This window comes from Halyomorpha halys, unplaced genomic scaffold (genome assembly GCF_000696795.3).
Source record: "Halyomorpha halys isolate HHAL.00 unplaced genomic scaffold, Hhal_1.1 Scaffold164.1, whole genome shotgun sequence".
NCBI lineage: Eukaryota > Metazoa > Arthropoda > Insecta > Hemiptera > Pentatomidae > Halyomorpha > Halyomorpha halys.
Genome location: NW_027108420.1, coordinates 1,329,874 through 1,343,119, shown reverse-complemented (window position 1 = coordinate 1,343,119; position 13,246 = coordinate 1,329,874). Strand labels below are relative to the sequence as shown.

Genomic DNA, 13,246 nt, shown 5'->3' with positions numbered 1-13,246 from the left:
TATTTTGTAAATTGAAAAACTCTTGTTGTTTTCTACCAAAAACAAGTCATTCTCTGTCTAATCGTATTTTTTTAAGAAACATATTGTACATCTGGTTAATGGTTTTGATTGCATTTATAGTTTTTTTTTAAATTTGCTGTTTGAATGATCGAGTCTCCTATGAATTACATTTGAATTTGAAAAAAAAAATAATGATTTATATTTCGTTACAGGGTTTTCACGAGGATTCAGTTAAGAGGCGTATTAGCTCTCATAGTTTGAGGAAGAGGCCAAATTAAAGACAATGAAGGATGTTATCTACGAACAAAAGATGTCCTGATTTAGGTGAGGATGAATGGAGACGCTTGAGTAGAACTATATAAGGGGCAGTAGTTGCTACTCTTTCAGCTTATTGTCCCTGAATTAGTGAAAATTGCCCTCCCGAGTCGGGCGCAGTTTGTTCTGGATCTCTGGACCTTCTGCCTCTCTATGCTACAAAGGTCTGAGGTCAGTTTTCTCTTCGGGATGTCTCTGCCAAATTCAGCAACTTAGTCCTTCAGTCTTCGAAACTTTTTTTCTTTAAAAGACAAGAATATCAGGTAAGAAGCTTTATCCTAAAATCACAACATTCGGTAGACAATCAGGAACTCAAATTAGTCTTCAATAAAAAAAAAATTAATCATAAGTAGCATTAGAACTTTTTCAACTTTTTTAATTTAATTTTCATATACAATATAGTATTATTTGTTTTTGGGAGTAATAATTAGTTGTCACAATTACTTGAAATTGTAATTTTTCTTGCAATGCCAAGTAATTACAATACAATTTCAAGTAATTGCAATTATGATTACAAATACTTAACATCAAAATCTGTTTTAAATGTCTCCAAAATATGAAAACGATATCCAGTTTAAGATTGTGTGGCTTATAGATTTACTACGTGTTAATTTACTGCTTTTTTTGTAAATTTAATTTCTAAAAACATGAAAAAAATCACTAAAATAATTTATTCTTTCTCAATACATCGAAAATGTGTTGCAACGCAATCGGCAAATTTTATGCTTCTTTCGAATTATGAAATACTGAGGTTCTAATTATTTTGTTATTGATTTTTTCTTTGGAATCATGATGTGTTGTTTATTTTGTTTCTGATCCTAGATAAGTTGAAGTTTTGTTTCTTCTTAAGATCATCAATAAACATTCAATTAGGTTAGCACGAGTAACCAGTAATAAAGTACAAACTAATACTATTAGTCTTGTAGATTTATCTTAATTCAATTACACCTAATTGTACAATAGAAACTTGTACTTTAGTATTTTTTAATTCCTGTAATATCACGAATAGTCATCCCTATCATGAAAAAAAATAAGTATTAGTATTATTACCACACTAGTTTCTACACTTGTACTATCAACTAATACTATTAGCTTTCATTATGAAACAGGACCCTGCTATTTATTTGTATACATTATACTGTTGCTTTGCATAAATTGTGGTCTATCTGAAAAAAAAAAAGACTGTGGTTACTTTCTCTCTTAGGCTCTTTCAAGAGGCTATGCTAAAGCTAATAGGCCTGTCATAATGTAAATTTAGTCAACATTACAATCTGTGGAATACTTTTAAAAAAAATTGAAAATATTTTTGTCAGATGTGCAACTATTTAACCGAAGCAGCAAAATTGTTTTATAACTTTTATAACATGTTATCTGCTGATGTTTGGTTTTTTTTTTTTTTTTCGAAACACCTTTGAAAAAGTGTACTTTACACAACATATTATTTTTTTTTACTCTTATTAAAAAATAATTATATTTCATGATTTAAATGTACAATTGTCGTCACATACTTCAAATTACAATCTTAAATGTAAAAAATCAATATTTGTTTGTCCGTACTTTATGCATTACCATATCGTTCATCCGATTTTGATAAGACTTTTTAAGAAAGGTTCAGGCTTTTCCCAGGAAGATTATAAACTGGCCCGATTTTTGTAAAAAAAAAAAAAAAAGTTATATAAAGTTATACAAAGTTAATTAATTTTTGCGAATAGGTCAAAAATATACATTTTTTTCATGTCTATTATATGTCAATCGATTTGCCTCTTTTTGAAGAATAAGAAAAATATTACTATTGGATGAATTTTTATTCACTAAAACTTTAAAAAAAACATAATTATTGGATTTTAACGTCATCTGAAACCCTCAAATATCACTTTTAAAATAAATAAAAAATTATGACATTTTCAACTTGATTTATTTTTAGGATTTTATTTTTTATTCTAGATTGTTCATAACTCCTTCGCATTTTATCCAATTCCTATGTTATAAATCGTTGTCCCCTCTTTTAACGTACATTAAAAATATTTAGTTTTAATGCCTTCATGAGAGTGAAAAATTAGTTTAAAATAAAGGAAAACTTATATTTTCTTTAATTAAATCCCAAGGGTTAAAGCCGTATGGTGCAGATTATAGAGCTCTAAACCAATGCCAATATTTCTGTTGTTTGGTTGAGTCATGTTGAAGTTAATTCTATTTTTTTGATTTTCCAAAAAGTCAAAGACCTTTAAAGGCGAAAATTACCGGCCAAAATTTTTATTTTCCGATTTTTTTTTACATAAGTTAGCTGTTACCATTTATGTAACTATAGTAACCGTCTTGTCACTTAATCTATATCAAAGTTTCATAGTGTTCAATTAATGTAAATACATGCTCAAATAACAAATCATTGCCGGGTCTGTGAGCGTTGAATAAAATAAAATACTTTGCAAGGATCCCCTTGTTCTGAGCTCAAGTTTATAATTATTTCATATCCACGTTGTCTTATTTTGGACTTTGTCATGTGTGAATAATCATCTAATGTTTAGTTATAGTTCTGATCTATTTAAATATTTATTAATAAATGTGCCCAATGTTTTGAATTATTCCCGATTTTTTTTTTTTTTTTTCACCAGCCACTTGGACTACAGATTTCCTAATTAAGAAAAACTTCAGATTCTTCAGATGAATCAAATTTTTAATTTTTGCATAAATACTGCATAATACCTCTTATTTATTTAGTCTGTATGTGATATAAATTTATGATGTTGCGACATGGCTTTTCAAAAATATGAAAAGGAAATAAACAAAAACAATCCTACCTAAAATAACTCTGATATTTAAATATTACAATTAATAAAGAACACTTACTAGTGGTGAGTATGAGTGAATAATAACAGATATGAATTTAATATGTATGAGAAGATTAAGTTAGACTCGTTTTAACAGAAAACATCCCAATAAATGAATATAAATTAAATATTCAAGAAATTGAAATACGAGTAAAATGCTAAAATGGAACTAAGTGATAGCTAATATTGTCATATTTAAATACAAATTTTGCAGTTCCTTTTTTTTTTGGTAAAAAAAATGATTTGGTTTGTTTCAGAATTTTTTTTTCCTATTTAACTAAAATATAGATCATTAAAATTTTAAAAAATTAAAATCTGTACTGGTAGAACCCATGAAGGGCCAGGGGTTCAGTACTTTGTAAGGGAGTACTGTTACTAAACCAACGGTGGTGTAAGGAGGTGATTTGGTCCGAATCACGCTCAACCGCCAGATTTTTACCCATTTTAAGAGGATGGATAGACCCCTTGGAACCCTCCAAGAACCCCAGGAATTGGCTCACGGCTACAGTAGGGGTATTTATGATCTTTAGTTTAACCTGTCAAAGCGTGTTAAATGGACATACTCATGTTAAATGGAGAAATATTTCCTTCTTTTACCATGTTAAAACGACATAACATATAACATAGTTGAGAGTTGTTACTACATCTTATGAGCTAGCAAGAGCTCTTATGCATTTACAATTTAACATGACTTTAAATAGGGTTGCTCATCTTATTCTTATAATATTCAACATGGCAAAACAATTTACATTTAACACAACATAATGAATACCCATAGTGTAACAGAAAACAATTCTCTGCCCAGCCGGATTCGAACTCAGGTCCTTGGAGTTAGTAGGTTAACCCCCACCAAGCCTTACCCCGCGGCTACCCGTGCACCCAAAATATAGAATATATATATTTTATAATTTATCATAATAATAATTTATGATTATCATTAAAAAAAAGGCCTGAGGATGATTACAAATGTTCAATATATATCATAAGAAGATATGATAAAAAATAAATAAATTTGTCATTCCTTCATAGTTGAGTTCTCTGAATCAATACCTTAAATGTAAGAAACAGTGTTGGTTTTTAATTTAATTCTGACTAGGTTTTTTAAAATCAAAGAATCCTTCATGTAACTAATAATAAAAAAGCAAATATCAAGCAATGAATATGATTAATGTTTTTTATTGTTAGTATTATCGATATGGCTAGTAGAAAAGGAAAACAAAATAAAGGATAGTTTTCGTAATAAAATTTTGTGGTATTTTATGAGCAAGGGCAATTAACCTGAAGAAGAAATACATTTTAATTGTGACTATTTAATTATTAAGGTTGTCTTTTTGAAAATGGCCTAACGGCCGAAACGTTGGTGGTTTTAAAAAAAGGGGTGAGAGTAAATTGGATCATTGAAGTTGGTGTCATTATTATGGTTAATATATATTTTTTAAAAACAACAAATTAAAGTTAAAAAAAAAAAAGTTTATTTTACCTTTCTGGATATAATTGTTATTTTTAAAAGTGCAAATGATTCTCAATGCAATGGAGTGTCTATTAATCAACTCGAAATGAACCATCCCTCCGCAATATAACAATTTACATCTTTTATTTAGTTAATCAACTACTTCGCTCTCTCCCCGAATGGTAAAATTTTATCAAATAAATTTTTAATTATATATCTTAAAGTAAATTTGATTGTGATTATGATTGCACCATTACTATTTGTCTATAGTTCACTGATCGCGTAAGTGACGTGGGTCTCAAGGCAAGTTTTATCTAAGTCGTTAAGGCCATTTTGTGCCGTTTTATGGCGATTGACCCGAATAGACAATTTGATAAACAGCCTCGGGGCCCAATTCCAGTAAAACATTGATGCAACGAATCGATCGATTGTTTAAAAATATAGTTTTTTTTCTTCTAAGAAATGGTGGATGGTAATAATGAGTTAAAAGTGTCACTTTTGGTGTTTAGATAAATTTTCCCACTAAATTTAAGGATAATTATGCCACATTTTTTTTTAGGCCTGACAAAGTATGGTCTGATTTTTTTTAGCCCATCGGGTTAAGGAACTCAAGGTTTCTCGAGCATAGATAAATAAAATCAATAAAAATCTCTATCATTGCCCCTAACAGAAAATATATATCTGAATGGAAGTTGATTGGACATTAAGAATGCAATTTTATTTTTCGATTTCTCTAAAGAAGGAGGAGAACATACTTCAAATTGAATACAACCTTTTTCTACCATTGGTACTTCAAGGTGTCCATGTGAGATACTTATCTGAAGTTTGATGTGGACGTACTGTCAAGAACTCTACTTAAATCTTTGGAGGGGAGGGGTCTCAGGGTGATGATTGAATTTTTTTAATTTATTTATTGATATTTACAACGGTACATAAAATACATCAAGTAAATTTGAGGAAATTATAATAGTATGGTACAAGCATGTAGAGAAACTACCCATTGGTAGCACCCTAAAAACATTTTTACGATATAAGGTCTCGAGGCCATCTTCTTTTCACACGCCTCGGAGGATTCTGAGTTTGTAATGGAAGAATTGATATCTGGTTCGGGCTAGATCGGTTTCAAATGGAACATTGAGGTCTTTGTGGACGATTTTATATGTGACAAAGTAGAGAGCATTAAGGATTTTGGATTGGAAGAATTGGATACGAGAGGAGTTTAGTGGAGTCCCAAAGCTCAACGCCGTATTGTTGAAAAATAAGGACAAATAATAACTCAAGAAGAAAGAGAATAATCACATCATAATAATTAATACATAGAAAGAGAAAGTAGTAGATGGAAGAATAAGAAAAAAATATTACTATTGGATGATTTCTTATTCACTAAAACTTTTTAAGAAACATAATTATTGGATTTTAACGTCGTCTGAAACCCTCAAATATCACTTTTCAAATAAATTAAAAATTATAACATTTTCAACTTGATTTATTTTTTATTCTAGATTGTTCATGACTCCTTAGCATTTTATCCAATTCCTACGTTATAAACCGTTGTCCCCTCTTTTAACGTAGATTAACAATATTTAGTTTTAATGCCTTTATGAGAGTGAAAAATTAGTTTAAAATAAAGAAAAACTTCTATTTTGTTTAATTAAATCCCAAGGTTTTGTGCCCTATGGTGCAGATTATAGAGCCCTAAACCAATGCCAATTTTTCTGTTGTTTGGTTGAGTCATGTTGAAGTTAATTCTATTTTTTTTGATTTTCCAAAAAGAAGTCAAATACCTTTAAATAGTAGCAATAAATAGTTTTTTCTATTATTTTGATACCCTCACCGCCACCCGGACTGTCTTCCTACAATCTACTTCATACGGTCAACTGTCTTCTTCCAATAATTCTATAATGTGTAATTATATATTCTATAATTTAACAATATTTAAGAGTGTTTATTTTAAAATTATATGAATTGGGTGAACACATTGTTCCAAATCTGGTCAATTAACTTGAACTGTTATTTTTGCACAAATATGCATTTATAGTAACATTATATGTCTGAGTAATTAAATCAATAAATATATGTTATTATTACACAAGAAACAAAGCTCAATTTAATTAAGGTTATGAATGTTATCTAATATCATTTCTATAAAATTTTATCATCCACCATCTTCTTTGCCGATATTTGCGTTTCCTTTCACTTTACTTTTCTTCATATTTTGTTTTCTTTTTATAATTATATATATTATTTTGTTATATTTTTATAAATAAGTAATTGTATACACACGTTCTAGGTCAACCATGTTTGGCTAGGACTTACTGTTAATAACGGTCCTTGCTATTCAACGATTAAAATGAAACTGTCGATTAAACGGCGGAAGCTACTTGAGTCGGCCTGGTAAATGAGTCGTTGAGACGATTATGTTGAGTAGTTTATCTTCTCGTGTAGTGTGTTTTATATCTTTACACTTCCACGAAGTGGCTATAAATCTCTTGCAGGGTCGTAATCATACTTATTAAATAAATCTGTACTGCTATAACCAATAAAGGGTCAGGGCAGTATTCTGTAAGGAAGTAATGTTACTAAAACAAAGGTTGTGCAAGGAGGCGATTTGGTTAAAATCACGCTCGACCGCCAGAATTTTCCCCAATTAAGAGAACCCATTTTATGAGTTTGGGTTGACCAGGGCTCCCAAACCTAATTAGTACAAGAGCCGGGGAGAAAAAAAGGCAGTAAGTAGGCGGAATAATAAATAGCGGCTGTTAAAATAATTTAATTTTTCATTCGGAGCTTACCATATACAATTACCAACAACGCTAAAAAAACCTAAGAGGACTTCATTTAAAGTGGAGTACATTTGCTAAAATATTCGATATTCCCGAGATATAGCTTTTCAAAAAGCAACATTTTATCAACAATAAACTGAAAAATCAGATAGCGAATTTATTTTGAGAAATCTATAACTTATAAACCATTCGACGTATAGATGTCATTTAGAACTCAAATTAAAGCTATTTTAATGTACTATAAAGTAGTTTATTACGCTTATCTTTGTAGGAGTAGTAGTTTTCATGATATTTCACCAAATAAATACACAAAATATTAATTTCTAGTTGTTCTGGTAAAATCGTGAATTTTGAAAAATATATCTCAACTATAAGATGTACATATATCTTCGTAAGGGGAGCAGTTTTTATCATATTCGCAAATGAATATAACTTTTACACATGAAATTTTGTCTGAACTACTATAAATAAATTTATTCGAGTGATGATCATGAAAACTACTACTCCTACAAAGATAAGCGTAATGAGCTACTTTATAGTACATTAAACAAGCTTTAATTTGAGTTATAATAGACATATATACGTCGAATGCGTTTTAGTCATAGATTTCTTAAAATAGATTCACTGACTACTGATTTTTCAGTGCATTTTTTTATGAAATGTTGCTTTTTTTAAAATCCATATCTCGGGAAGTATAGACCGTGAATAGCTCTTTTTGGGCTCATATTGTAGTAAATTTTCCTTACTATGATGTTCTATTAGGTTTCTAGTGTTGTTAGTAGTTTTTAATTAATAGAGCTCCGAATAAAAAATTAATTGTTAAACAGCCCCCATTTTTTATTCCCCCTACTTACTTGGCAGACTCATCAATTTATACTAGTAATTATACATAGTAATATAAAATCGGGGTAAAATAACTGCCTTTTTATCTCTCCGGCTCTTGTAATAATTACGTTTAGGAGCCCTCCGGGGTCAATCCAACCTCATAAAATGGGTACTCTTAATTGGGGAAAAGTCTGGCGGTTGAGCGTGATTCTGACCAAATCTCCTTCTTGCACAACCATTGGTATAGTAACATTACTTCCTTACAGAATATTGCCCTGACCCTTTATTAGTTATAGCGGTACCAATTTATTTAATAAGTAAGATTACAAACCTGCAAGAGTATTGAAATTTACAGCCACTTCGTGGAAGTGTGCAGATATAAAACTCACTACATGAGAATCTTCTATAGCAATAGCGAAGCATTGCTTGGTCAGCTAGTGTTGAATAAATTAATTATTTAACTAGCATATTTATTATAACCCGAAGTTGATCAGAAAATAATTTAAAGGGCCCATCTCTAATCAGTAGGGTAATCATATCTCTAATTGCCTGAAGCGTCTACTTAAAGTCAAACCAATCTTTTTGTATTTTTGAACATAGACCTAATTTTCACTTACCATTTTCTTTATTTTCAGGCTACACGATGACCGCTTATATAGATTGGATTGATTACACTGTTTTCTCCGCCCTGCTGGTCCTATCCTCAGGTATCGGAGTGTACTTCGCCTTCTTCGCCAAAGAGAAACAAAATACGACAGCAGAATACTTGCTGGGCGGGAAGACTATGGGGATATTTCCGATCTCAATGTCACTCATTGCCAGGTAAGGAATGTCGTAGACTTGATTAGAATACGAAATGAAAACCTCTTACGGTTTCCATGTCAATGCTCAATTGATTGTCAACCAATTATTTTTAGTTTTACAAACTTTTTATTTCTTTATTACTACCTGGTTAGCCACAATTGTTTTAACAGTTTGTATGTTACTTTTTTAACAGTTGATAGTTTGGGGTGTAGTCTACTCAAGAATCACCCCTAACTATTAGCGATGCTATTACCATGAACAATTATAATTAATAATAGTTAAGCTAAATTAAAAAAAAAAAATTAATTATCAATCCAGAGATGTCCTGGATCAGCCTGGACTTCAGTCTTCGCTATGTGGTTGGATTGTTTAAGTTGTATGCCACTGCTAGGATACAACATTGCTAATCAAATGATGTTGATGTGGTGATTCCAGGTTAGGCGACGATCCTGATGAACTCTTCACAATCGTAGATCAATCCATCTTCTGGTAGACCCATATTTTCCCTTTTACTACCATTCAACAGTTTAGCCAATCCTTTCATATCCTTAATCAAAAAAAGTTAAAATAGATACTTTTTCCTTTAAAAATGTGAGAGAGATGAAACGATATCCTAAAAAACATACGAAGCATGCTACCATCGAATACTTTGCACCAACTTGAAAAAAAGCCAAAATCCGTTTTTCCAAAATATCTTCTCTTTGGTGAGTCATAAAAAAAAATTTGAATAAAAATTACAGTGGATTTAATTCTATACTGTTTTTCTTTTATACATTTTTTTTCTAAAAAACATAAGAGTCACGTTAGCCAATAAATTTTTATTCAACTGGTATATTAATATAAAATAAGAAAGGAAAATAAAGAACGAGATGTTTCCATATTTTAATAAATTATCGAAATTATATCCTCAAATATAAATTGATACTCTACGAATCGGTTCTAAGAGCCTTTATAACATAAGTCAGTCCTATATGGAGCTTCAATAATTAAACTAATTTGAAAAAAACTACAAATATTCTAAAACAAATGTGTAAGAAATGTAAACAATATGTCATAATACACAAGAATACATATATGATTTGACTCATAATTTCTTTCAATCTTGCCCTAAATCTTTAAGCCATTTAATAACTGATATCGAAAATTATACTAAAATACCGACCTGTATATATAAACATAAAAGCAATAAACGTATATTGCTGTAAAATTGATCAATAACGTTATGTATTTTCTTTTATTTCAAAACTTTTTTTTTTTTTTTTACCAAATTCTAAAACATAGCCTTACTTATCTGACTGAACAGACAATTAGCGAATGGGATGGTCGATTTACGACATGTCACAATCTCATGAGAGATCATAACACACAAAAAATGGCAATCCTTCCCGATCGGACCCGCCCCGCCAAGAGCCCCAGTGAGCGACGGTCCTATATCACTTTTGAAATATTTGCTTATAACGGGAAGATGGGGTATTATGGTAGTTTAATCGATTCATATTTAAAAAGCACCTGAAATTAGAAAACGGCATGAAACCCGGAAGGATTGAAGCAATAAATAGCAAAGAACAATTGTATAAAGTAGTATCCCTAATCAGTGTAATAATTATTTTATATACTAATCTGAATGAAAAAAAAGGGGCGACGGTAGCAGCGTGGCAACGCGCCTATCTACCAACCCAAAGGTTGTCAGTTCGAGCCCCGACCCCATCTGGGCTTTTTTCAAGCATAAAATGAACTCACTCACAGCCTACCCACGGATATTTGTGAGGCCCGTTAGCCAATGGGTGGCACTCACAAAAAATAGGCGTGAGAGTGACTAACCCACCCTATGGAAAAAACACGTCAGGATCTTTACTACATCGTGCAAGGCCTTGGACCTCCACGGGTCTGTCGCGCCAATAATAATAATAATAAAAGCACCATTCCCTAATCTTATTAATACTGGATTAAAAGGAAATAGTTTCCAGCATACTTTCGAAAACATGAGAAAATTCTTCTAACCTTTGAAGTATATGATATTTTGTTCATGCTGGATATAAAACGAACGATGAAAAACTTAAGTACTTCAGTCGCTCGTGAACAGTATTTGAGAAAATTAGGATGTTAAAGGAACTCCTTATCCTAACTCTAGTTTATAACGACCTTAATCGTCTCAAATTAAGGCGGCCTGTGTGGTTTCCTATTCCACTCCGAGCGTCTCATTTCCAACTCATGAATAATTATGATGTAAAGATCTTCATTCTTCTTTAACTATACCTATATTAAAGATGATTTATAATTATGATTAAATCCTTCCTGCATCCGAACCACTTCAGAATACAAGAAAGTTCTTGATTGTATCCCTAGGAGGAACAAAAAATAGAAAATCTCGTGATTAATTATTAAGAAATGAGGAGATGGTCGGGGTGGGGTCAGTAATGTACACAAATAAATAAAACTTAATTAACTATAAAACTTATTAAACTTCGACCTGAATTTCAGGCCTTCATCTGATCCTTTTTTTTTCATTTGTTTTGTATAATTCTTACATCTACAATAGTTTATTTTATCTGCAATCAGTAGCAGCCTTTGGTAGATCATTCCTCATCCGTTCCTCTTCCCTATGGAACTCTATCCCCTCCTTCATCCGTAGTTCTAATACCCTTCCAACCTTCAAATCCTGTATCTTCGACCACTTCCTGTCTACCCAATTCCAGAAGAATAACAATTAAAAGTTTCAATTAAGATGTGAATAGTTGGAAAGAGAGATAATCTTTAACATAAATATTATTGCATGCTTCAATAGTTACGAAAAGTCTATAAACATGAATATATATAAACTCATATAAGAAACAATTTTTATTTATTATCAGCAGTTAGTCACTTGTATGATATGACATATGGTTTTATTTTATTTGTTCTAATTTTATTTTATATATTCTGCTAATTATTATTGTTTATTTTTATCTTTTCAAATTTATTATTTTCATTATATTTTATGCCGTTTTATAATTTCATTTTCATTTTGTATTTTACTCTTAGGCTCTAATGACTAATTTTGATACCTGCAATATTATTCTAAAGGGATCAATCCCAGAATAAATAAAGATTATTATTATTACTATTATCATATACTAAATACTTAATTTATTTATTGACTTTTACAACTGTATTTACATATAATGGTGAATTTGATGTTAGATTATTACGGTACGATACAGGCATTTAGAGAAACCTATATTAGAAGGTCTCAGGGCCATCTCCTTTTTAGGCGCTTGGGAGGAGTGTCAGGAGTGGAAGAGGAAGAAAGGTTAGAAACTAGTGGGTTAGAGAGTTTATGATGGAATGATTGATATCTGGTTCGGGAGGTTCATGTTAAGTTGGTTTTTCTTTTAAAATTCTAAAACTTAGTCGAAGGATATCCACATACCACTACTCTGGAAAAACCATTTGCGTCAGTCCACATGTTCTTTTTCCAGAACCAAAACCTTCTATTACTACCAACTAATATGTTATTACTTCCAAATAACCAAAGTACTTGATCATATCATTAAGTACATGTTAACAAGATTATATGTTTCAGTTATGCAATGTTTTCGTTATTATTTATTTTTTAAATTAATCTGTGAAACGACGTACCATATTTACTTGATGATGGAATCAACCAAAGGAACACACTTTATATGTAGAAAGGCAAACATACATCGATTTTTTTAATGACATCCTATTTTTAGATTCTAGTGTTTAATATTTAAATATATTTTGAAATATTATTAAATCTGCCTGTATTGATCTATTATCAAATGCCCAGAGAGAATAAGAAAAGAAGGAATACTCTAAAAATAAATATTATAATGATGATAATAATGTTTTATTTATTTTTGTTGTTAACATAATGTGAGGAAATAATGTAACTAAATTTGTTTTAGTTACATATCTGGAATATCAGTGCTCGGTTTACCAGCAGAGATGTACGTCTATGGAACTCAATATTGGTTGATTGTCATTCCTGAAGTATTAGTAAGCTTTACTATGGCTTTCGTATACATACCAGTTTTTTACAAGTTGCAGATAACTTCATCTTACGAGGTAAGATGTCTCTTATATCTTTTAGAATAAAATAAAATAACAAGTTTTTAATATAAATATAGTATTCGATTGATAGATTTATTGATAGATATTACAATCTGCAACACAGTTGTGGGCAATAGGTAATAGTGATGAATGATCTCATACATACTAAAATAAAAAAAAAAAAATTA

General features: G+C 30.5%; 1 protein-coding gene across 2 annotated transcripts in view; it reads left to right on the top strand.

The window, feature by feature from the left end:
- The first annotated feature begins 227 nt into the window (after positions 1-227).
- LOC106678848 (sodium-coupled monocarboxylate transporter 2) overlaps positions 228-13,246 on the top strand; it is a 73,959-nt gene continuing 60,940 nt past the window's right edge. The window contains exons 1-3 of one of the 2 annotated variants that reach the window (XM_067046744.1): positions 228-578; positions 8,837-9,023; positions 12,914-13,073. In XM_067046744.1, coding sequence (XP_066902845.1) covers positions 8,845-9,023; positions 12,914-13,073 — 339 coding nt within the window. In that variant the 5' untranslated portion in view covers positions 228-578; positions 8,837-8,844. The remainder of the gene's footprint in view (positions 579-8,836; positions 9,024-12,913; positions 13,074-13,246) is intronic. The other variant, XM_014417634.3, reaches the window with a different exon arrangement.